Below are 25,748 nucleotides of genomic sequence, written 5' to 3'. Positions count from 1 at the left end.
ACTCTGCATTAAACAGCAATTCCAAGGGCAATTGTCCTTTTCAGTCTGGGGAACAACTGCCAGTGGCCAGACCAAGGTGGGAGGACTTAAATACTAAAGCACTTTCCTCAGAATCAACAATAAAATCAACAGAATTAGGGACAGGTTTATTACCCACTCAAGAGCATGCCACCAGGGTTTGTTTAAAGGTAACACAACAGAGAATGTTTTTCAAACTAGCCATTTTCTTGAAGAAAGCATTACTGATTCTTTTCAAAATCCACCCAAGTACTTTTTCCACTCAAGTGCTCAGAAGCACATTGATAAGGAAACAGCTGCAGTATAATAGAGATGAGCCCACGCTGCACTCCAAAGTGTTGCAGCAAAATTGTTTACTGTACTCAAGCTTGCTTGTAGCTGTACTTCAGTTCCTAACAAAGGAGCTGTTTGTGAGAGAATCACCACAGTAACTTGAGGATCAAGAGGCACCCATGCTATTTGTGTCTTCATCTTGACATGTGTATCACACTTCAATATTCAAACCTACCAGAAGAAGAAAAATTACTGTTGGAGCTCTGATTGTGGGGACATCTCCTCCCTAACTGCAATTGCACAGGTAGACCTTAGGCCTGAAAGATGGAATTCAAGCTAGTGGTCATTCTGGTTACCTGTTTCCTAAATACTACTTACAGCAATGGGTACTTAAAGCCAGGATTTCATTTGGGTTTAATCAACTGATCTTCAAAATTATACTCCAGGGGTGGTTGTGAGAGTACTAGGGGTTGCTGTGAGATGCAGTTTGTGATGGCAGAAAGTTGCACCTCTAAGTTATGACCTGATGTGTCTAACACAAACCACGTGTTCGTGCAGCACTTCCTAGACTCCTCTTTCCACACCGCAATCATCAGAACACACATTCTGAAACCACCTCCTCCTGTCCCTTGCTAGGCCTCCTGTTCTGTGCCCCTAACTCAGTGAAAATGAACAGTAACTGCTGCATATGCAGAGAACTGGTATTTCAGGCAAGTCTTCTGGTTGCAGAACCAACTAAACAACACAAACATCACAAAGAGCGAGTGCAGTGACTTCAACCACTCTCCTCAGCATATGGCATAATTCTTGCCTTCTGTCAGCCTGATCAAGCACTTCCACTTCTCTTAAAAATGGTTTGAAGAATGTTTTTATGAGAAGAGGCTGACAGACCTGGAGCTCTTTAGGCTGGCAAAGAGAAGACTGAGAGGGGATCTTCTCAATGCTGACCAAATAGACTGGTTTCCTTTCAGCGGTGGCCAGTGATAGGACAAGGGGCAGCAGGTACAAAGTAGAACACAGGAGGTTTCACTTCAACATGGGAAAAAACTTCTTTCCTATGAGGGTCACAGAGCACTGGAGCAGGCTGCCTGGAAAGATTGTGGAGTCTCCTTCTATGGAGACTTTCCAAACACAACTGGACTTGTTCCTGTGCAACCTGATCTAGGTGTTCCTGTGTTAGGAGGGAGGTTGGACTAGATGATCTCCAGAGATCCTTTCTAATCCTTACCATCCTGTGATTCTGTGAATACTCACCTCCAGCCTTCCCAGATGGTGCTTATAGACCACTTGAGGGCAGTCCTGCAATATGCTACTGTACAGCTTCTGGAAATGGGGGAGGTTAGGTTTCACGATGTTCTGCACTTTCGATCTGTCTTCTCCTACGACCATTCGGAAATCACCTGGGCAAGAGAAGGGAAGAGAAGAGAAGAGTTCATTCAGCAGGGAAAAAATGAAAATCAAAGAAGGAGAATATAACAGAAACTAACCCAGTACAAAGCTGTCATCTAAACCTTCATCCTCCAGTTCCACCAATGCCTAAAGGTTCACCTTCTACTAGTCAAAAGATACCATTCAAATACCCTCAAGCACAGAAAGTGAAATTCAGGGCTGTTGCGTGTCCTCTGACATGCTGTCATGGCATCAACTCATGGTTTTCACTTGCACACCAAAACCATTCCAGCTGTCAAATACAGCCTGGAAAGCTTTGCAACCCCACATCAGTTGCTACAGATTACTACACAAGCCCCCCAGCCCCAACACTTTGTCCCTAAAAACAAAGAATCCTTCAGTTTTCCAGGGCTCAAAGAATTGTCCTTCAGTACTTTCTTACTGCATTGTCTGTGCACTTCAAGGGCAGGACCTGAAGTACAGCCAATGGCAGTCATGGTAAGATCACAGGATTGCCTTTTCCTCTTAGCCACAGATTTTGCTAGTAGTTTCAAAGCAACTTGTACCAGCACTGTTATGTTACTGACCTTTGCACTCTCTTTTATGATCACAGAATTGTTAGAGTTGGAAGGGACCTCAAAGATCAGCCAGTTCCAACCCCCCTGCCATAGGCAGGGACACTTCACACTAGATCAGGTTGCTCAGAGCCACATCCAGCCTGGCCTTAAAAACATGCAGGGATGGGGCTAACAGAGATGATACATGACTGAAAAGTTGCCAAGAGATTTTAAAGCAAAAGGACAGTCAGTCTTTAGTGTGCATTCATCAGCCTCCAGAAGGTACTGCATTGGGAGCTTCCAGGTAACTCAGCAGAAGCTGGAGGCTCAGTGCAGCACATAACACAACAGACAAAAGCCTGCACCGGTTTACTTTCCAATTTTCCACGTTCAGGGGTTAAACACTGCTGCAAGGTGGCAACTCGCTAGCGTGACTTGGGTTATTGCCATTCATGCCAAGCCCCCAAACAAACATGTCCCCAGTAAATGGCACTGACTCACTGGCAAAAAACCACCTCAACAAAACAACAGGATAAACATTTTCCACATTAAAGCAGGAACAACTCTTCTGCAGTCTCCAAGGAGACTGATTAGAGCAACTCATAAAATCAATTTTGTCTACTGGTAAACCCTCTGGAAAGTTGAAGACTTAACAAAACAGCGGCAAAAGAAAAGATCCACACATACATAATTTACAGCTGGGAGCCTTGCTGCTTTAGCTCTGCTCACACTGCAGAGCCAATTTCAACAGCTCACACCATGGTAACAGATCTCCCACGTTTTCATTCATTGCAGGGTTTCAAAGGACAGATTAAAAGGGTATCTTGGTCACTAGGGCTCACCAGGGATGCAGTGAAAATTCCTGGGCAGATTTCAGGTGGGCAGGTTCACAGCCCTGCAGCAAACACCCCTGAGTGGCAGCCCTCAGCCACCCCACTGTGAGTGCCCTCTATGCTGTCGCTGTCAAGAGAACAATTCAGAAGGAAAAATAGCAGGAAAAGCCGACCAAGCTGACCAGAAGTGCTACATGAAGAACAGTCACGCTCCTCAGCAGAGCCAAGCTGCAGGTTATTAACCCACCTGCCTACCTGTGCTTTTTTTCAAAGCCAAACCTGCATTTCTGTATGAGCAGAGGAAGTGCTGTGGAAAGCACAACTCTGACCAAACATATTTATGGCGATATCATTAAGGACAGCAACATTTCAAAAGCAATGCAGAGCTAAACTGTAGCAATTAAATCTTGTCTTGAAGAGACAGCCAGAGTGATTTCTGCACTTTTCCTCCATACCAATTTCTTAATTAAAGGAGGAAATTCTCCAAAAAAAAAGAGACTCAACAAACACCAATCAGAAGGTGAGTGTTAAATGTACATCTAGAAATCACAATCTGGGTCTTTAAGTTAACCAAATAGGAACCTTAAACACAGAACACTCAAAAAGCAGGAAACCAAGCACAGGGAAGACTATCAGATGAATCACATTACACTGAGTGGGAATAACTGGTTCAAAACCTCAGAAAAAAAAATATCAAACTGAAGTCCAATTGATACAAGTAGCAAAAAAACAGCAGGGCTTGTTGTGACAGGAGAGGGAGTGATGGATTTAAACTAAGAGAGGGAAATACAGACTAGAGAGAAGGAAGGGGCTTACAGGGAGGTTGGTGGAAGACTGGCACAGGTTCCCCAGAGGTAGGTCCCATCCTTGGAACCATTCCAGGTCAGGTTGTTTGAAGCTCTGAGCAACCTGCTCTAGTTGCAGATGTCCCTGCTGACTGCAGGGAAGGTGGAATTGATGAGCTTTACAGGTCCCTTCCAACCCAAAGTATTCTCTGATTCTATATTCAATCGCTCATACTCGGCTGTTCATAAACCCAGGAGGTAGATGCTTTGCTTATGTATTTCCTATGAATAAGCACAATCAGCCTAAGCTGTCATGTAACACAGCATTAACTCAGAGCTGCTGGGGCAGATGACTTAGGACAGGTTGGACTTCCTCCTGTGGGTCAACAGCTCCAGCTTTTCTCCTCAGTGACTGCAGACATCATTACTAACCAATGTAGGAGAGTCCTGCAATCTGCATGTAGAGGTCTTCTTCGGAGAAACTCTCTGGCAACATGAGGAAAGCAGCTGTGACAGCACTCTTCAGGTTGCTCACCAGAGCTGCCTGCAGCTTGTTGTTCTCATTCTGGGTCAGTATTTTCACCTGAAAAGGCAGAGCCAGGGGAAGCATGCCTTCAGAAAGTGCTGCTGAAGATGGAGCTAGAAATGTTACTCAACACAGCAGGAAAATACTCCCTAACACTAACAGGATTTTTTCAAGGGGAAATGATACGCTGGGCTTCAGAAGTCGAACGTCTGAAACACTGCAGTAGTGACACTGTGGAGGAACAAATGTTCATCATTTCAGACAGCCACAAACCTCCCAGGAAGACAGAGTGCAACAGCTATCACCACAGATGAACGTTGATTCTGGAGGTGAATCTGAAAGCCCACCAAAGCTCAGGAAGGCTTCTTCACAGCACAGAGAACATATCAGAACTCCTTACTGTATTGCATCACATCAGGGGGAAAGAAACCAATTTATTCTGCTCTTACAGAGTTCAGTGAACTAACAGGAGAGACTTGAAAATTATTAAGTTAACAGCCCTTAAGATCTGGAGAATAGGTCTGATGAGGAGCAGCTGAGGGAACTGGGGTGGTTTAGTCTGGAGAAAAGGAGGCTGAGGGGAGACCTCATTGCTCTCTGCAATTCCCTGAGAGGAGGCTGGAGTCAAGAAGGGGTTAGTCTTTTCTCCCTAGTACCAAACGATAGGGCAAGAGGAAATGGCCTTAAGTTTCACCAGCAGAAGTTTAGGTTGGACATAAGAATAAACTTCTTCACTGAAAGGCTTCTATAAAACTGGAACAGGGTCCCCAGGGAGGTGGTTGAATCCCCATCCTAGGAGGTCGTTAAAAGAGGCAGAGATGTGGTGTTGAGGGACATGGTTTAGCCCCACACTGGCAGAGTTAGAGAATGATTGGACTTGAAGATCTTAAAGGGCTTTTCTAAGCACAGCAATTCTATGATCCTAAGTATTTTAAATGAGGGATACAGTCCATTCTATAAATAAGCATGGCCCTGAACCAGCACAACACTGTAAAGCAGGAGAATGTACAACCTTCACCGGCAGGAAACTCATACAGAAGAAACTGCAGGCGTGTGTAAACAAAAGGTACTTACAGACAAACACACACACACAGAGAAAATCTCATTGTAGAACAGCAGGTGTCCCAAGCACTATTCCAGTCTGTCACTGAGCCACATCTACACTGCTGAATGTCACAGCAAGAGTATTCTTCCATTCTCTTTCAAAAAATGCTTTTAGAGATGTGGAGAAAGGAACAGTTCTGGAAACAAACACGTGCTCTGTCACTGCTTCATGGGCTTTTTACTATGTGCAAAACCTAAACCTCCCAAGACCTCTCTGCAAAGTACAAGATAATTCCATACACAATAGGTACTCCTCTCTCTCTCACCTCACTTCAATTTACTGAACACTCTTCAGTTTCTCCAGGACAACAGTAAATACAGTGGCTTACACTCAAGCAGCTACCTTCACTCTATGTTTAGCAAACATTCAGTAACACTGCAGCTGCTTTTCAAAATCTTCATCTTCTGAAAGCAAACTATGTGGCATTTGTGCTTATTTATTTCACTTTTTAGGTGCAACAGGTTGGGTTTTTTACCCCCCAGGAAACCTGTCACTTATGGATAAACTGCAGCTACATTCATTCAGTTTTGCAATAGAGTTAGATGGGAATTTAGCTCATCAGCTTTACACATTTCAAGTAGGATAAAAGCCAGTAAACTTTTAAGACAAAGCCTGGAAAGAAAAGATAAGTGGCATTTGTAAATGACAATTCCAAACTCCATCTATTCAGCCAAATATTCAAGACAGATTACTTAGTCAAGGCAACCAGTTTATAACAGAAACAAAACCTCCAGTGAAAATTAATCCGAGATTTTCAAGCTGATGTTTTAGCTTGAAGCACATCTTTTAGCTCAGGTGCTCTAAGAACTTGGACAGCTCTCACTCATAGTGACAGCTTTGTCATGGAACACCAGGAAAGCACTGATCTCTTCCTCCTCTACAGCAGAGTGAGCAGAGAACTTCCAAGCAAACCATTAAAAAATAGTTGTGCCCAGAATCAGCACAAATGGCAAAGGGGACATAAGAGATTATGGTGTATAAGAACACAGAGCTAACTCTGTTTCCCTTTCTAGAGAAGAGGAAGCTCAGGGGTGACCTCATTGCCCTCTACAACTACCTGAAAGGTGGTTGTAGCCAGGAAGGGGTTGGTCTCTTCTCTCAGGCAACCAGCACCAGAACAAGGGGACACAGTCTCAAGCTGTGCCAGGGAAGGTTTAGACTCAAGGTGAGGAGAAAGTTCTTCACCAAGCGAATCGTTCGTCATTGGGATGTGCTGCCCAGGGAGGTGGTGGAGTCACCGTCCCTGGAGGTGTTCAAGAGCAGATTGGATGTGGCACTTGGTGCCATGGTCTAGTCATGAGGTCTGTGGAGACAGGTTGGACTCGATGATCCTCGGGGTCTCTTCCAACCTTGGTGATACTGTGATACTGTAAAAGAGGCCTACTGTATGGTTTTAAGAAGGTAAAAAATGGTTTCTGTCACTACCACTTACAGCCATATCAAAACATGGAATTACTTGTGAAATCACAACCAGCAGAGGTATTTGAGCTCAACAAATTATTTGGTTATTTTTGATTCAAAATCCCAATTCAGTGATTCTGGATAGCTTCTACAGGAAGAGGTGGTTTGAACATCCACCAAGTACCCCTTCAGTGAAATTCTAGTTTAAGTCCTGCAGTCTTTACTCACACAAATTCCTGACAGCTTTATGTAAATAATTTGGACTGATTTCTTCCTTTACCTATTAAATAAATAGGTGGGAAGATCCCTCTGCTGTCTTCTTAGTAACCAAACAAAATTCTGCCTTCTTGTGCAAATGTGTACTCTCACTGAATGTAATCAAGATACAAAGAACAAGTTGTACCTGCTGAGAAGATGAAAAACCAAAAAATAAACAGAAGCAGCAGCAAATGTAGTTACAGTGAAAATAAATATTCAGTAGTCCTTGTTGCTGTGAAATACAGAGTTCTTCCTTCTGTTCTTTCTCTCAACCTGTTACGTTTCATTCTCTGCAATGACAGCAGCTGTTCTAACCTATGTCATGCTGTAATAGGTCTCTGGAGACAGAGGAAAGCCAGTGGTGCTCAGACAATCTACTCAAAGATTCAGATTTTTAGTTACAAGCTCTATTAGCTTCTGTTCCAAGCCACGAACAGAGTTCTCCCCTCCTTCCCCCCCACTACCTCTCTTGAGAAAGTTTAACGTGGCACTGCTGCCGTCTGCTGCAAGCACGGCAAAGCAGCTTTAACACTTACCTGTGTTAAATATGGGTGACTCCTAGCATCTGTTCTTAAAGGCAAATATTACACTGAACATTAAAAAGCCTTTGAGGTAGTAAGAGTCCAGCTACTCAAGATTTACTACAGGCAAAAAACCGTGATGAATATACTCACTCTCACGTTTCCTCCACAGAACATCCTTAAGAACCGCATTTTGCATCCTTTCTGACATCATCCCTCTAGAGCCAAACCACCAAATCAGAGCAGGTAATCTGTCCAGCACTGACATGTAGACCCTTAGCAATTAAAGACTACACCTGACCATTTTCCAGCTCTGAAGTCTCCTGCTCTTCAAGACAAAGCACTGAACAGGCCAACAGTTACCGGTTTTTGTAGGCGTCCAGCCACGTAGAGGGTTTTCCAGTGAAGCAAATCATCAATCAGGGCATCAGTGCTAATCACACCATATTTTATCATCTGGGGAAAAGAAAAAGCAAAATGAAGGCTTTTGAAAAATCATCTACATGCACCACATGAAACTTTCTACTTCCTGACTGTAACTGCCATTAATTCTAAGGAACATGCGCCTCCAATGAAAAAAAAAGGATGCATAACATTAAAACAACTGAATGACACAGGAGGTTAAAAAAGGATCCTATTTACAGACAAACTTCTGGGGAACAAAAGTGGAAGGCACAGGTTAGGAACTGGCTGGAGGGCCGAGCCCAGAGAGTGGTGGTGAATGGTGCCACATCCAGCTGGCAGCCAGGCACTAGTGGTGTGCCCCAAGGATCAGTGCTGGGCCCCATGCTCTTTAACATCTTTATTGATGATCTGGATGAGGGCATTGAGTCCATCATCAGTAAATTTGTGGATGACACCCAGCTGGGGGCAGGAGTTGATCTGCAGCAGGGTAGAGAGGCTCTGCAGAGGGACCTGCACAGGCTGGACAGATGGGCAGAGTCCAACAGCATGAGATTGAACACATCCAAGTGCCGGGTTCTGCACATTGGCCACAGCAACCCCATGCAGAGCTACAGGCTGGGGTCAGAGTGGCTGGAGAGCAGCCAGGCAGAGAGGGACCTGGGGGTGCTGGTCAAGGGTAGGCTGAACATGAGCCTGCAGTGTGCCCAGGTGGCCAAGAGGGCCAATGGCATCCTGGCCTGCATCAGGAACAGTGTGGCCAGCAGGAGCAGGGAGGTCATTCTGCCCCTGTACACTGCACTGGTTAGGCCACACCTCGAGTCCTGTGTCCAGTTCTGGACCCCTCAGTTTAGGAAAGATGTTGACTTGCTGGAGTGTGTCCAAAGAAGGGCAACAAAGTTGGTGAGGGGTTTGGAACACAAGCCCTATGAGGAGACACTGAAGGAGCTGGGGTCACTTAGCCTGGGGAAGAGGAGGCTCAGGGGAGACCTTCTTGCTCTCTACAACTACCTGAAGGGAGGTTGTAGACAGGCAGAGGTTGGTCTCTTCTCCCAAGCAACCAGTACCAGAACAAGAGGACACAGTCTCAAGCTGCACCAGGGGAGGTTTAAGCTGGATGTTAGGAAGAAGTTCTACACAGAGAGAGTGATTGCCCATTGGAATGGGCTGCCCAGGGAGGTGGTGGAGTCACCATCACTGGAAGTGTTTAGGAGGAGTCTTGATGGGGTGCTTGGTTGCATGGTTTAGTTGATTAGGTGGTGTTGGATGATAGGTTGGACGTGATGATCTCGAAGGTCTCTTCCAACCTGGTTTATTCTGGTCTATTCTAAAACCCTTTGAGAATCTAAGTTACAATAAACTCAGCCCAGCTTCAATCACTAAAGCAAAAGACTTTAAATCCCAACGACACCTCATCTAGAGAAGACACTGAAGAGATCCAAACAGCAAAATGCAGCTGTTTATGAAAAGATTTTGGAATGGTTATGTATGTAACATTTGTACCAGCCAAATGTTACAAGAGTTGGAATAACCCACAAGTTTATAGGTTAATAGCTGTTCTCAGTGATCTCAACATGATGGACAGGGTCCAGAGGAGGGACACAAAATGATCAGGAGGTTGGAGCACCTCTGCTACGAGGACAGGCTGAGGGAGCTGGCGGTGTTCAGCCTGGAGAAGAGGAGGCTCTGGGGAGACCTAATAGCAGCTTGCTGGTACCTGAAAGGGCCTATAGGAAAGATGGAGAGAGACTGTTTACAAAGGCCTGCAGGGTCAGGACAAGGGGCAATGGCTTCAAACTAGAGCAGAACAGATTTAGATTGGATATCAAGAAGAAGTTCGTTACTGTGAGGGTGGTGAAACACTGGAACAGGTTTCCCAGGTAGGTGGTTGAGGCCCCATCCCTGGAGATATTCAAGATGAGGCTGGACGAGGCCCTGGGCAGCCTGATCTAGTTGGGGATGTCCCTGCTGACTGTGGGGAGGTTGGACTGGATGACCTTCCGACCCAGACCATTCCATGATTCTATGATCTAGGAGGTCTTTTCCAACCTCAGTGATTCTACGATACAGAAAAGACAAGGACTGGAAAGTTGCCTGGCAGAAAAGGACCTGGAGGTGCTGGCTGACAGCCTTCTGACCATGAGCCAGCAGAGTGCTCTGATGGCCAAGCAGGCCAACAGCATCCTGGCCTGGATCAGCAATAGTGTGACCAGCAGGAGTAGGGAAGTGATTGTGCCCCTGTACTTGGCACTGGTGAGGCCATACCTTGAATACTGGGTTCAGTTTTGGGCCCCTCACTACAGGAAAGACCCTGTTCTATGGTAACAGTTTGTTACCACATGGCAAAAGCTACCCAAAATCAACACCAAGGCAGAAAGATACAGCATTCCTTTCCCCTGACTCCCCCATCCCCACTCCTCCTCACCAAACACAGCCTTCACACAGCTGCAGCAGTAGGATGTACTGGATGAGTACAACTTACACAGAATTAGTAATTCTACACGAGCTCTACAGGTCAGGATGTTAGCCATTAAACACCACACATCTCAATTCCAACACACTGTATTAAATACTTGCACTTTATCTCAGTCAGAATCCACACTGCCATTTCTACATGGCCAACTGCTAATTTGGACCCTGTTTCTCCATGACCCTTTACAACCACCAAAACTGGCAAGCAGCAAGAATATGAAGGCATTTAAGGAATATAAATCCACTTTCTGAGGTGCTTTGGCTGTAACTTCCAAATACTGCTCACCCTTCTGAAGTACAAGAGCAGCTGCTCTGTTTGCTCTTAAATTAATATGCTATTTTGGAAATAGTTTTGAGACACAAATATTGATGATACCATGAGTCAAGGAGTGGTTACAGTCAAGGAGATTTGCTTCCAGCACAGAGATCTGCTTTAAGCTAATCATTTCAGCACCTCACACACAAACACTTCATTTACTCAAACTACTTGTACTTACCCTCCCGTTACATGGCACTAGAGTATTGTAGTAGATCCCTGCTCCATAGTTCTGCACACTAGTGATCTGTTTTGGCCCAAAAACTTTTAGGAAGGAATAATGACTCCTGTTCTTCAACAAGTTCATCATATGCCAGGTCACAGAGTCATCAACAGCAAACACAAAGTCCAGCATGTTGTTCTGCAGATAAGGAGAAAAGCATTGGGGTTTGTGTGTCACGAAGCAACCAATGTTAATTGTATTCATTTAAGATATACATAGGATAAAACTACCAGCTAGCAATTTTTGCATGCCTTAAAATAAAACAAAACAAAACAAAATAAACCCACAAGCATTTATGGCAGATGCAGTTGAAAGGTTCTGAAGAAGTTGTGTGCTCTCTAGCCAGTCCAGCAGGCATGGACCAGAATTTTTCTGTCCTTGCGGTTAAAGGACCAACCTCCAACCTTCCCAAACAGAGGTGCATGGGATGAGATTCCATGGCTCTGGTTCACAGCTCAGTGCAACAGCTCTAACACTACTGCTGAACATCACTTTTGCCAGCAAGCGAGGCCGTGGAGATGTGAGCAGGTAAAGCCAGATGAGAGCCAGCAGCAAGAAACTGCACTCCCAGTCTACACCCTTGCTTTTGTCAACACAGCCACCCAAACTCCAAAGCCCTATGAAGTGCAACATTCTCTTTTGAAGAAACCATGGCATGAGGCATGAGGGAGCTGGGGCTGTTTAGCCTGGAGAAGGGAAGGCTCAGGGGAGACCTTCTTGCTCTCTACAACTACCTGAAAGGAGGCTGTAGACAGCAGGGGGGTTGGTCTCTTATCCCAGGTAACCAGCACCAGAACAAGAGGACACAGTCTCAAGCTGTGCCAGGGGAAGTTTAGGCTGGAGGTGAGAAGAAAGCTCTTCACAGAAAAAGTAATTGGCCATTGGAACGTGCTGCCCAGGGAGGTGGTGGAGTCCCCATCCCTGGAGATGTTTAAAAAAGGACTGAATGTGGCACTTAAAGCCATGGTTTAGTTGTCAGCAGGTGTTGGGTGATAGCCTGGACTTGCTGATCTCTGAGGCCTTTTCCAACCTTATTGATCCTATGAGTCTGTGATTCCCTGCACACAGACAAGCTGACAGTTCACAACTGAGACCTACAACAAGCCAGCACCTGGAGTCATATTGCTTCAAACTCACTAGGCCTGCCTCTCCGGGGCTTACTTACATCCCAGCTAATCAGTTAATACTGCTAAAAAGGATATTTGTTTATATGTGTGTCCAGCATTACTCCATCCCAGGTGGAGCTCCTGGCATGTGTCCCGTCTCAGTTTCATACTGCTGATGGCAGCCCAGTGTCCCCAGTCTATCTTCTCCCTGTTAGCTACCATTTTTCTCCCATTCCAACACTCTCTGAAACTCTCATTGCCCCGTTTTTCTCTTCTCAGAAAGCAAAATGAGCCACCTTTAAAGCTGCATTTATGAGGAGTGCTTAACAGGCCAGCCACAACGAGCAGCCCTGCCCAGTAAGGAGTTTAAGTAAGTCGATCAAATACGAATGATAAAACCACTCTCTCCAAGCAGCTGGACCGCCAAGCGACGGGGAAGGGCGCAGGACGGCACTGCCGCGCCACCAGCCCTGACCCGCGGACGCCAGGCTGAAGGGGCGCCCGCACCATACTCGCTGTAAAGCGGCCGCCAGGGACCCCCGCAGGGCCCCGGCCGGGCAACGATGCGGGGAGGTTTCGCCCCTTTCCGTGCCCTAGCCACAACCGCGGCACCTCAGGCTGCTCCGGGGAACGGCACCACGCCGCCTCCACGGCGCTTCACCCGCACGTACAGGGCCCACGGCCCCGCCACGCACCGCGGCGGCTGGGGACGAGGGAGCGGGGGAGGGCCGGGGGAGGCGGCAGCGCTCACCTCGCCGTGCCCAGCGGGGGCCCCCGCCTGCCGGAACACTCCGGAGCCGTAAGCGAAGGCCAGGCTCAGCTCTTGAGGGAACTGCGCCAAGACCCTCCGAAACTTCACCGCCGAGCTCGACAGCACCGGCAGCGCCATGGCGCCGGCCGGGCACCGCCCACTGCGGCACGGCGCGGCCCGCCCCATGCCTGCTGCCCGCCCACCGGCACCGGCGGCAAGGCGGGAGTGACCGCAGCGCCCCCTGCCGCCCAGCGACGCCCCTGGGCCCCTTCTGCCGGAGCTGGGGCTGCACTATGTCTTGTGCCCGGCACTGTTAGGACCGAGCCGTGCCCTTGCCCTGTGCCCGTCACTCTTAGGACCGAGCCGTGCCCTGTGCCCGGCACGAGTGAGGCTGAACCATGTCCTGTGCCCAGCACTGGTGACGCCGCTCCTTCAGTACTGGGGGCAGTTTTGGGCTCTTCACTCCAAGAAGGACATTGAGGGGCTGCAGTTGGGGCTGGAGTTGGTCCAGAGAAGGGGCTGGAGAACAGGTCTGGTGAGGAGCCCCTGGAGAAACTGTTCAGCCTGGAGAAGAGGAGGCTGAAGGGAAACCTTCTAGCCCTCTATCAACCCCTGAGAGGAGGCTGGAGCTAGGTGTCAGAGAGGTCTCTTCTCCCAAGTAACAAATGACAGGGCAAAAGCAAACAGCGGCAAGTTGCACCACAGGAGGTTCAGGTTGGATATTTGGAACAATTGTTATCCCAGAAGGGTTGTCAAGCCCTGGGAACAGGCTGCCCAGGGCAGTGGTGGAGTCCCTATCCCTGGAGGGGTTTCAAAGTCATGCAGATGTGGTGCTGAGGCTCAGGGTTTAGTGGTGACCTGGCAGTGCAGGGTTAATAGCTGGACTTGATCTCAAATTTTTTTTCCAACCAAAACAACTCTCTGATTCTGTGGTTCTGTGTCCTGTCAAGATGCAGGGGTGGAGTGCCCCATTAGCAAGTCTGCCAAAGATACCAAACTGACTTTCGTGAGGGAGAAGACACCTTGCAGAGGGGTCTGGATAGCTTTGGGACACTGTGCCATCACCAGCAGTATGAAATGTAACCAGAATTAATGCCTGGCTCTCCACAGGGAACCAAGCAACACTGAACACAACTATAAAGTGGGAGAGCAGTGGCTGGAGATCAGCCCTGCAGAACAGACCTGGGGGTGCTGGTCAGCAGCAGGTGCTGTATGAGCCAACATCGTGCCCTGGCACTAAGAGGGCAAAACACATCCTGAGGCCCATCAAACACAACATGACCAGGCAAGAGGGGAGATTGTCACACTCTGTTTGATATTGGCCAGGCTTCACCTGGAACAGTCTGTGCTCTTCTGGGACACACCATTTGAGAAGGCTGTGAAGGTCCTCAAATGCATCCAGGGAAGAGCAACAAAGCTGGTGAAAGCCTGGAAAACATGTCTGTGAGGGGCAGCTGATGACACTGGATTTGTCCAGTCTGGAGGAGACTGAGGGGTGACTTCATGGCTCTCTACAGCTTTCTGAGGGAGCTTGGAGATGGATTTGCTTGGGCTGAATTAAGGAGACTTCCATCATAGGGCTCCAGTGAGTTCTCACCTGGTCTATTCCTTGGCTTCTTGGTGGTGGGTTCACACCTGCCACACCTGCCAGTGCGTTCAGGTTCCTGCCAAGTGGGATGTTGCTTCATTGCCTCCTGAGGCATCCCTTAATTGGGATGGGAAACACTGGAAGGTGGTGCCTGCCAGTGCGTGCATGAGCAAGGGGAAAAGGCAGCATGAACTCTTTCCACAGAGTCACAGGTTGCAGAGCCCCTGTATTTTATTGCCCTTTGCATGGTTTGCTGCAAAGGGCAGCAAACTTCCTTATCTCAGTAGAGCCCATGCAAACTTAGCAGGGCCCTTCATCTTCTGATGCGTTCCAAACCCTGCTGAGCTGGCAAAGTTTGCTCTTTTTAACCAGAAAGCACATCCTTGTCCCAACTGCAACACTGCTGCCTCACAGAGTGTTTAAGGCTTTAACTCCTTCAGATCAGAGGCTGACAGAAGTGACAGAGACAACTGACACCAACCCTCACCCTGCTGTGCCCCTTGGGAGGCGGAGGAGGTAGAGAAGTCAAAAGTGAAGTTGAGCACAGGAGGAAAGGAGGGGTGAGAGGAAGGTGGTTTAGGTTTGTTCTTATTTCTCATTATTATTCTCTGATTTTGGTTGGCAATAAATTAAACTAATTTCCCCAAGCTGAACCTGCTTTGCCCATGACAGTGATGGCTGAATGATCTCCCCTGTCCTTATCTCAACCGACCAGCCTATTGCTATATTTCCTCCCCATTATCCAGTTGAAGAGGGGGAATGATAGAGCAGATTGGTGGGCATCTGGGAGGCAGACATGGTCAACCCACACGTGTCACTCAAAGAGTCCCTCAGAGCCTCAGTGTGGCTCTTTGATAGCTCTCAGGCATAATGGGAGGGTGACTGTCCCACATCCCTCCAGCTTTTGTAGGGGTAGGAATAGAGGAGATCCCAGCCCAAACCCATCCTGGCCAGAGGATGAGGTCAGCACTGGAGTCAGAGCAGCTTCACACCTGCTCAAAACACTTCCCTGTGTCAGGGAATTTGAGATGTCACATCAGTGCTCCCTTCCCCTTCTGTCCCTAGTTAAAACAGCTCAGATGCCTCCATCTCCCCCTGCTTTGTGGCCTTCTCCATCCTCTATCCCACTCAGCTGCCCCACACTGGTCTGGCCCCAGGTTTTCACTGCCTTTCTGACAGGGGTGGACACTGGTCATCAGGATGCCAAGAGGTTAGTGGAGGAATTGCTTCTCCTGGGCCAGTGTCCAGGAAAAGAGTGCCTTCCTGGCTGCAATACAGGGTCTTGGCAGCATGCTGTGGGCAGCATGAGGGGAAAGGAGAATGAAAGCCACAGGAGCCACATCAGACTGGGGAAGTTTGTAGCTGTTTAATGTGGTGGTATTCCACAGGAACCCCCTGGTAGTGCTGATGGGTCAGGGACAGGACATCAGATGAGCAGGAAGAGCTGGCAGGAAGAGGGAACTCATGGCTGTGTGGGCAGCCAGGTCTCAAATGATGAATTCTTGGTTGTCCCCTCTGGTCCCATTGCTTTTCCTGCAAGGAGAGGCCACTGCGAACCATGCTCAGGAATTTCATCCCTGCAGAGCTGCTGCTGCAACCTCTGGCCCAACCCATCTGCCCATCAACCTGAGAGCAGACGGTAGGAAAGAGACCTCACCTGCTCTTCCACCACCAGATGCCCCCGGCAGAGGCTATGGCCACAAGGAGCAGCACTGCAGCAGCGATGCCCACAGTTGGAACTGGGCTGTGGTTCTCTGGAACAGGGAGAGAAGATGACAGTGGTGTGAGTGTGAGTGTGAGTGTGAGTGTGAGTGTGAGCGTGGCAACAACAGGCAGGACCTCCCCCTCACAGGGCCAGTGGCTACTACCTGCAGCCTGCATCCCCTGCTTGTCCCCACGGGCGGCACCTACCCCAGGGGATGAGGAGGCTGCGGGTGCCCAGGCTGCTGTGCCTGACTCGGCAGGCATAGCTGTGCCCATCCCGGGGGGGCACGGCCAGGCAGCTGCGCAGCTGGTAGGTGAGGTCGGCGTTGGGCAGGACGCTGCTGGTGTTGAGCGCCGGGCCCGGTGGCACCTCCTGGCCGTCCCGCAGCCAGGCCACGCTGATGGGCTGTGGGTAGAAGCCGGTGACACGGCAGACCAGCAGGAGCTGGCCCGGGCTGGGTGTGCGGGCAAAGACTGTGGCCACAGGTGGCTCTGGAGGGGGAGACACAAAGGCTGGGGGGAGCCCTGGTGGGACACCATTTAGCCCCTGTGTGTGAAGGGCTTTGGGGTGGTCATGTTGCTGGTCAGGGTGGTCTCACCTTGTCTCTCCAGATCAGCTTTCCCATACCTGTACAGGGTGAGGACATGGCTCTTGCAGAAGATGGTGAGGAGATGCTCCAGGAGCCCCATGACGGACTTGTTTTTGTTGAGGGACTTGCTGAGATACTGTGCTAGTGGGGATAGCTGCTGGGCCTCCCAGCGTGTTCTTTCTGTCTTGAAAGCTACTAAGTCTCTGCCATCCGCTCCGACATCCATAAAGCCCCAGGCTGTCTCGTTGGGGTATACTGCACAGCCTGCATGGATCTGGATCACAAATGGGTCTGCCAAGTGCAGATCCCATGGAGAGCTCCCGTGAGTTTGTGGGACGAGTGGCATGAGGCAGAATGCGGCTGGAGCCACATATGTGGTTGCAATGAGCACTGGGGTACAATGGGCAGTGGAGCACAATGGGCAGCAGGACATGGAGCAGTGCTTTGGAAAGCCCTAAGGTACCCTGCAAGCCCTCAGTCCCCTTGGAAGGCCTGAGTGGAGGTGGGGCCAATTAGCACAGGGTAGTTGCTCAGACAGAATGCTGTCCTCCCAAATACTTGCTCCCAGCTTCCTCCTTGCTTGATCTGTGCTGCACAGGTCCTGCAGCCATGGTAAATTGATGGCAACTTCCCAGTGTGCAGAGGGGCAGCCCCCTACCAAATGACAGAAGCCCTGAGGTATCTGTGGAGTGTTTCCTGCCCCTGCCTGCCCTGTGCCCTGGCAGCTGCAGCATTGCCCATCTTACCATTTCAGGAGCTGTTGCACCCTGGCAGCCCCCACAGATGTCATAGAATCATAGAATCGACCAGGTTGGAAAAGACCTCAGAGATCATCAAGTCCAACCTATTGCCTAATACTAGCACCTCCTGACAACTAAACCATGGCTCCAAGTGCCACATCCAATCCTTTTTTGAACACCTCCAGGGACGGGGAATCCACCACCTCCCTGGGCAGCACATTCCAATGGCAAATTACTTTTTCTGGAGGAACTTTCTCCTCACCTCAAGCCTAAACTTCCCCTGGCACAACTTGAGACTGTGTCCTCTTGTTCTGGTACTGGTTGCCTGGGAGAAGAGACCAACCCCCCGCTGTCTACAACCTCCTTTCAGGTAGTTGTAGAGAGCAATGAGGTCCCCCCTGAGCCTCTTCTTCTCCAGGCTAAGCAACCCCAGCTCCCTCAGCCTCTCCTCACAGGGCTGTGCTCAAGGCCTCTCCCCAGCCTCATTGCCCTTCTCTGGACACATTCAAGTGTCTCAGTGTCCTTCTTTAATTGAGGGGCCCAGAACTGGACACAGTACTCAAGGTGTGGCCTAAGCAGTGCTGAGTGCAGGGGCACAATGACTTCCCTGCTCCTGCTGGCCACTCTATTGCTGATGTAGGCCACTGTGGAGCAGGGCGCCGCCGTGAGGCAGGTCAGGGCCCGGGGCTGTGGCTGGGGGTGCCCCCATACTCACAGTCCATGTGGAGGTCCCGGGCCGTTTCGTGCGTGTACCGGATCATGTTGCGCAGAGCTGTTTTGTAGGCGGCAGCAATCTTCACGGCGTCGCCCTCCGCCGCGGCCTGCCAGGCCCAGGGCCGCTGCATGTACAGGGTCCAGTTGACGTGGTCCATTGTATAGATGGGTATGTCCCTCAGCAGAGCCACCCCAGACACCTCTGCAGAGCTGCTGTTGATGAAGAGGCTGGTCTTGAGCACCTGAAAAACCTTCGTCTCTGCTGCGAAAAAGTAGGAGGATGGAGATGGGAAAGGGCTGCAGGCAAGAGGAGATTTTCTGTGCTGGGGGTGGTGAGACACTGGCTGAGGTTGCCCACGGAGGAATAGATGCCCCATCCCTGGGGAATATTCCAGGTCAGGTGGGGCACAGCTCTGGGCAGCCTGCTCTAGCTGAAGATGTCCCTGCTCACTGCAAGGGGGTTGGGCTGGATAACCTCTAAATGTCCCTTCCAACCTAAACCATTCTATGATTCTATGCTCCTCAGCCCACTCAGGGTTGTCTTCCTTTCTGAACTTCCTCCATCTCTGCTGCTCTTTTTCCTTCTCCATTTCATTTTTAACCAGATGTTCCTCTTCCATACAGGATTTTAGGCACTTTGTCCCCTCCCTGCCTCCCTCCTGCCCAGTGCCTGGTGTCTGGCTGTGTGAGGTGGATGGTGGGGGAGCAGCTCAGTGCCCGTCCGGGGTGATGCTTCCCCCAGATGTAGCACTCATGCTAGGACCCGTGTCTGCTAGAGGCCTGCACGTGGCAGAGACAACATGGAGGATGAAGGAGAGAAAAGGGCAGTTCATCCAGATTTGGGGGCTAGTGGACATCAGAAGCTTAAGGAGACCAAATCCTTACAGGGACAGGAGAGTAGCCCAGCCCAAAGATCAGTCTCATGTTCCCATGACTGCCGATGCCCTTCCCCCACCTCAGAAACATGAGGTCTCAGGGGGATGTGGTGAAGCACTCTGTGACAGCAGTGCTCCAAACACCATCTCACAGGTGCAGTTACCCAACAAACACAAGATGCTGCTGGAGAAGGCCCACAGCACCACATGATTTAAGATGCCCCCAGCATCCATGGGCTCCCTTCAGGAGGAAGGTACCTCTGGAAGAACCTGAACATCCCATACCTGCCTGAAGACCTCTGATGCCTCTTCTACTTGGGTGTCTGAGCCCCTGTGTTGGAGGCAGTGGGTCATGAAGCCCCAGACTGAAGCCAGGACAGATAGGGAGGGCAGGGACAGGGCACCACCGGGTGACATGTGATGTAGGGTGGCTCTTTGGTGCAGAGGATTGTCTCTGGATTCTGAGGATCATCCAGGGTGGCCTGGATGTGCCTCCCCTAAGAAGCCTGTGGGGTCCTGTGACAGGAGTAGAGAGAAGTTGGGGTGAGCCAGGGCTCCCACTTACCCTCTGGGTCTGCCCACATCCCTGGGAGGAGGAGAGAGAGGAAGAGGAAGAGGTGAGGGGGCTGCATGGTGCATGCAGCAAGGCTGAAGCAGCAGCAGTGACAGTGAGAGGAGGAAGAACCCATCTGGTTCCACACTCTGACCCAGCCCAGCAGTCACGGTGCTGGCTCTCCACCAATGGCACCAGAGCAGATGTGTTGGGGAGGGGCCTGGAGGTCCCAAGCTGGGGGCTGGGGATGTGTGGGAGGGAGGAAAGCCAAAATAAGATCTTGAGCATGAAGTGCTGCCACAGGCTGGGGAGAGCCTGGACAGATGGAGAAGGTAGGGGAAGGGACCCCAGGAAATGGCACTAGGAGAAAATGGGTGTTCAAGGACCTGAGCTGGATCCCCCTGACTCCCCCTCCCCACTGATGGTACCCTGTCACTAGCCCTGCTCTTGTGGGGTGCAGCAGTTCTGCTGGAGGTGACGATGGCTGTGGGGTTTCAGCCCTGACTGGAGAAAGGTGGATGCTGTCCTCTCAGCCCCTGCACAGGCAGAAGGGATGCTTTGGATTCCCTGGCACCTCCAGCTCAGCTTCCTCCTGCCTAATCCTGGGGACAAGGAGGTGACAAGCAATTCCCACCCATCCTGTGAGTGCAGGAACACTCCTTGGGAGCTCCAACATTTCCATAAATGCTTCCAGGAGAGGGCCTGGGGCTGGGCTGCAGTATGGTACTCACCCATCTTTGGTGGGAACCATGTGCCTCACCCTAGGTACCTCCTGGCGGTGGGAACAGGAGTGGTGGGTGCCATCCCCCATTGTTGATGTGGACAAAGACTGAGGTTTTGTCCCTGGGAGGGAAAGAAACGGGGGCTGGTGGCTCCCCTCTGGGCTAGGTTTCTTTGCTCAGGATGGAATTCCTGGACTCTGATCCCTCCGCCTGCTGGGGCTTCTGAAATGAGAGAGGGACAGCCCACGGGTGCTCCGTGGAAGAGACCCTGTTAGGGTGCAGACAGCAGCTGGCAGGGAGGGAGTAGGAGTTCTGCAGCAGTCCTCTGGGGCATCTCCACTCCTCCTCTCCCACTGAAGCTCCAAGGGGCAGAAGGGACCTCACCTGCGTCTCCACACCCGAAGGACCACGATGGCAGCCACCGCCACGGACGCCGGCAGCCCGGCCCCGAGCCCTGCGATCAGCACCGCCTCCGAGCTCCCTGAGCAGCGCAAGCAGAGGCTGCCCTGAGCTTCCCTGGCTTTGCTCCACCCCAGGGGGCAGGGCAGCCCCGGAGCCCCCTGCCTGTCCCCACGGGCGGCACCTACCCCAGGGGATGAGGAGGCTGCGGGTGCCCAGGCTGCTGCGCCTGACTCGGCAGGCATAGCTGTGCCCATCCCGGGGGGCACGGCCGGGCAGCTGCGCGGCTGGTAGGGGAGGCGGCGTTGGGCAGGACGCTGCTGGTGTTGAGCGCCGGGCCCGGTGGCACCTCCTGGCCGTCCCGCAGCCAGGCCACGCTGACGGGCCGTGGGTAGAAGCCGGTGACACGGCAGACCAGCAGGAGCTGGCCCGGGCTGGGTGTGCGGGCAAAGACTGTGGAGGGGGAGACACAAGGGGTGGGGGGAGCCCTGGTGAGGCAGGGAACTGTTTGGCCCCAGTGCGTATGGGGCTTTGGGGTGGCCATGCCAGGGTTGGGGTGGTCTCACCTTGTCCCTCCAGAGCTGCCTTTCTTTTGCTCAGTAGCACCTCTATGCCATCAACACAGGTATTCTTGAAGAGGCCTGCCACCTCCCTCCTGAAGACAGTGCAGCTCTGGAGAGCGGCCAGGACATACTGTAACAGGCTGCTGTCCTGGCAGAGGAGCCAGGTGCCATTGTCTGCGTCATTGTCAAAGCTGAAGAAATCCAGGCCATTGTAGCCTACAGAGATGAAGGCTTGGGAGGTCCTGTTGGGGTAGATCTTGCAGCCTGCCATGCATTGGATCACAAAAGGGTCTGAAGGGGCAGAAAACAGAGGGAGGTTGCAGAGGGGACAGGGACTTCCTTCCTGCAGACATGGTCAGCATCTCCTGTGCAGCATCAGCACTGCCAGGTTCTCCCTTACTTCCCAGATGCTGTTCAGAGAGGGAAGACCAGGGAAGACCAGGTGCTCACAGGGCACCTCCTTCTGCATGGCACCTTCATGGAACACATGGTTGAACTGCTGCAAATAGGCCTTGATCATATTATCAATGCTGTGCCAGTCTCTGCAGGGCAGGGCTTGGTACACCCAGGGCTGGCAGAAGTGGATGGTCCATGTGTGCCTATCCACAGAACCAAGCTCATTGTCTTCCAGCAGGCCCAGCCACTCCATATCCACAAAGGAGCTGTTTTGAAAGGTGGAGGTCTGGAGCAGCCAGATAGGCAAGGTTCCTGCATGAGACAGGAGTTAACTGAAGATGGGAGTGGGGAGAGAGGGCTGGGGACAGTGCAAGGGCTGAGAGACAGGGTTTCAGGGACCCTTGGGCCCTCCATAAGGTCCCTGCATTCTTGGCAGTCCCAGCTCCCACTCCCTACTCTCACCTGGCATGGTTGCATCCCTGTTGAGGTGGAGGTGTGGAGCCAGGGGTCAAGGAAGAGTGATGCCCAAAGGGACTGAAGAACAAAATGCCCCTTACCCTGTGGTCCCACAGGGGCATGGGAGCAGGTTTGGATGAGCCAGAACTCCCACTTAGCCTCCAGGTCTGCCCATGTTCCAGAGAGGGGCAGGAGATAGAGGAGAAGGTAGAGGCAGAGGTGAGGGGGCTGCATGGTGCCACAGCCCCAGGTGTGCCTGTGAGAGATGTGGCCAGAAGCTTCTGCTTATGGTGCCTCTGCTGGGCATCTCCACTGGCACTAGTGGCTCTGGCAGCCAGTGGGGCTGGTACTGAGGTTTTGGGGAGGTCCCTGAGGTTGCTGCTTGAGTAGGCTGCTCTGGGCCTTCACGAGTGTGGGTGTGAGCGCTGGTGGAATTTGGGTAGCACTGCCTGCATGATGGGTTCCTCAGAGCTACAGCAACACTCTGACAGTCAGGGCAGTGGGGGTGACCTGACCTCTCTTTTCTACCCCCATTACAGGTGGAGCTGCCACCTGGCCATGAGCTGCATGCACTGTCCCTGGCAGGAATGTCCCCAGCTAACACTCATGCCCTGCACATCTGCCCCTACAGACGTCTCCACTTTCTCCGTGCTGCTACTTCAGCAGGCAGGTTGTGCTCAGCATGATTGTCCTTCTCACAGGAGAGGCAAATCCTGTTCCCACAGCCTGGCCACCTGCCTGGGCTCCCCATGGCTCTGGGCTGTGTGCTGGCCCCACACCCCTTTGTCACCTCCTGGTCATCCTGCAGCCAAGTTGTGCTGATGGACAGTGAGCTGAAGATGATGATGTGGTAAACAAGCAGGACCAGAGCTGGGCCAGGCATGCAAGCAAAAGCTGTAGCCTTGGATGGCTCTGAGGAGCAAGAGTGAGGGGAGTCAGTAATATTCCCCCTGTCACCTGGTCCCAGGGAAGAGGCTCTCCAGGGAGGAGGTGATGAGCAGTTTCAGTCTGTCCCACAGCTGCAGGGTCAGAGATGGGTGAGGACAAGGGTGGAGAAAGCAGCTCCTCCAGGAGCTCCTTTTGGAGCAGAGGAAGCATGGAGCTGCTGCAGTGTGATGATCCCCAAGGGCAGAGACAGGCTGCAGGGTCTGGAAGGGATTGCTTCCCACTGACAGACATTGGAACTTGGGAGAAGTGGCTCTTGGCTGTGCAGGATCCCCAGGCTGGGATGGGACCATAGTCCCCTCACCCCAAGGGCCATTCCAGGGGCCTATGGTTGATGAGAAGCCTCTCCATTTCCATGAAGCTCCATCCATGCCATGGGCCAGGCAGCTGCCTCTCTGCTTCCCTGCACCTCCCAGTGCTGAGGAGCTCCAGCTCCCTGTGAATGCCTTCAGGAGAGGGCCTGGGGCTGGGCTGCAGCCTGATCCTGCCTTGTCTTTCTCTCCCATCTCTGGTGGTAAGCCCTGACCCCTACCCCAGTGGCTCCTGGGCATGGGAACAGAACTGGTGGATGCCAAGCCCCTGCTCTGTCCGCATTGTCAGCAGTGCTGGAGGGATGATTTGGTGACTAGAGGCAGCCTCCCTCCCATGCTGTCCCCTACCCACTGCCCCTCCCTGAGTGCTCCCTGGTGCTTCCTCTCCCCCTGCACTTCCTCTTCCCATTTCCTGGGGGTGCTGGTATTGGGGGCAAAGGCAGAATTGAAACCAGAGCTGAGGGGGCTGTACAACTCCATAGCCTCCAGACACAACCAGGGCCAGGGCACCCCCTCTGCAATCTGGCAGTGTGCCATGGGAGCCCTCCAAGCACAGCTGGGACCAGGTGTCCTTGCTCCATGTCAGAAATGTCACCAACTTCCTCAGCAGCTCACCTTGGTGTCACCCAGAGGATTTCTGGCCATGCCACCACAAAGCTCACCACAAAGCTTGTATTAGGAGTAGTGTGGCAGCAGGACCAGGGAAGTGATCATCCCCCTGTACTGGGGGCACTGGTGAGGCTGCACCTCAGTAACTGGGTTCAGGTTTGAGTTCCTCACTACAAGAAAGGCATTGAGGTGCTGGAGCATGTCCAGAGAAGGGCAATGAAGCTGGTGAAGGGTGTAGAGCACAAATCTGACTGACTGAGAGAACTGGGATTGCTGAGCCTGGAGATAAGGAGGCTGAGAGGAGACATTTTCATTCTCTACAACTCCCTGAAAGGGGGTTAGAGCTAGGTACAGATTGTCTCTTCTCCTAAGGAACAAGCAACAGGACAGGAGGAAATGGCCTCACGTTGCACCAGAGTGGGTTTTGGTTGGACATTAGCTAAAATTTCTTCCCCAGAAGGATTGTGAACCCCTGGACCAGGCTGCCCACAGCAGTGGTGGAGACCCCATCCCTGGAGGGATTTAAAAGCTGTGTAGATGTGGTGCTGAGGGACATGGTTTAGGGGTGACCTGGCAATGCTGGGTTAATAGTTGGACTCAATGATCTTAAAAGGCACTTCCAGCCAAAGTGATTGTATGATTTTGTCATGCTCCTGTAATGGGATTTCTGAACCCTGTGGTGCCAGCAGATGACTCTGTCAGGGAAACCCAGTCCTGCCCACAGCAGGAGTGCACAGAGTTTGGCCATGGAAGCAGCTGTCCCAGTGGAGTTGTGGTGGATGTGGCCACAGCCCAGCTGGGTTTTCTCTTGACTCAGCTGCTAGCTGGCTCACACACAGCTGCCAGAGTCTTCTCCTGTGAAACCAGGAAGTTGTCCTGGGAACCCCAAACCTCTGAAGTTTTGTGTTCAAGCACGTGGCTCATTGGGAGCTCAAACTAAATTCCTCCTATGCCTGTCTGGACTCCACTGTTTCCCATGGGAGATTGACTTCCTTCTTCTTAACTGGGAGGGTTGTGGGCACTTCACCCCCATGCACACAGCTGTCTCTTTCCATGAAACACCTAAGAACAGGTTTCTATATGTAAAAATCACCCTGCTACTTTTTTTCCCTCTCCTTGCTATGTCCCCCTCCCTTCCCTCCCCCCCTTTAACTAGCACTAACAATTCAGTGGTGCTCCAGCATTGCAGCTGGGCAAAACCTCCCCAGGGCCATGCAAATGGTGAGGGAAGGCAGTGTCCTCAGCTAAAACATGGCTCTTCCCATGCCGTGTGACTCACACCTGCAGCTCCCACAGATCAGATCAGACTTCCAGTGGCAGCACTTTGTGGCCAGGTGCTGTCAGGCACAGAATCACAGACTTGTCAGGGTTGGAAAGGACCTTAAAGATCAGCCAGTTCCAACCCCCTTGCTGTGAGCAGGGACACCTCCCACTAGACCAAGTTGTTCAAAGCCTCATCCAGCCTGGTCTTAAACACTTCCAGGAATGAGGCATCCACCACCTCCCTCAGCACCTCCATTGACCAGGTGTTTGAACTGCTGCAAACAGCCCTTGATTATGTTCTCAAGGGTGTCTCAGTCACTGCAGGGCAGGGCTGGGAGCACCCAGGGCTGGTAGAAGTGAGTGGTCCTTGTGCATTAATCAAAA

The 25,748-nt window shown here is 51.4% G+C and overlaps 2 protein-coding genes across 3 annotated transcripts in view; both read right to left on the bottom strand.

Annotated features, from left to right (window-relative positions):
* Positions 1–13,088, bottom strand: part of TAMM41 (TAM41 mitochondrial translocator assembly and maintenance homolog) — a 30,451-nt gene extending 17,363 nt beyond the window's left edge. For both annotated transcript variants that reach the window (XM_054166638.1, XM_054166645.1), the window contains exons 1-5: positions 12,937–13,088; positions 11,038–11,217; positions 8,030–8,122; positions 4,288–4,438; positions 1,546–1,691 (exon numbers count right to left, since the gene is read on the bottom strand). In XM_054166638.1, the coding sequence (XP_054022613.1) occupies positions 1,546–1,691; positions 4,288–4,438; positions 8,030–8,122; positions 11,038–11,217; positions 12,937–13,074 (708 nt within the window). In that variant the 5' untranslated portion in view covers positions 13,075–13,088. The remainder of the gene's footprint in view (positions 1–1,545; positions 1,692–4,287; positions 4,439–8,029; positions 8,123–11,037; positions 11,218–12,936) is intronic.
* Positions 13,089–16,011: 2,923 nt separating this feature from the next.
* LOC104304817 (T-cell surface glycoprotein CD1b3-like) lies at positions 16,012–22,249 on the bottom strand. The gene is made up of 11 exons (XM_054176672.1): positions 22,243–22,249; positions 21,835–22,092; positions 21,388–21,675; positions 21,056–21,274; positions 20,807–20,903; positions 19,713–19,795; positions 18,274–18,534; positions 16,828–17,109; positions 16,436–16,720; positions 16,182–16,278; positions 16,012–16,057 (listed from the first exon to the last, which is right to left on the bottom strand). The coding sequence occupies exons 1-11, from the start codon at positions 22,247–22,249 to the stop codon at positions 16,012–16,014; spliced, it is 1,923 nt and encodes a 640-aa protein (XP_054032647.1).
* Between the last annotated feature and the right edge of the window lie 3,499 nt (positions 22,250–25,748).

Source organism: Dryobates pubescens, chromosome 1 (assembly GCF_014839835.1).
Source record: "Dryobates pubescens isolate bDryPub1 chromosome 1, bDryPub1.pri, whole genome shotgun sequence".
Taxonomy (NCBI): domain Eukaryota; kingdom Metazoa; phylum Chordata; class Aves; order Piciformes; family Picidae; genus Dryobates; species Dryobates pubescens.
This window is presented reverse-complemented; position numbering and strand designations above follow the sequence as displayed.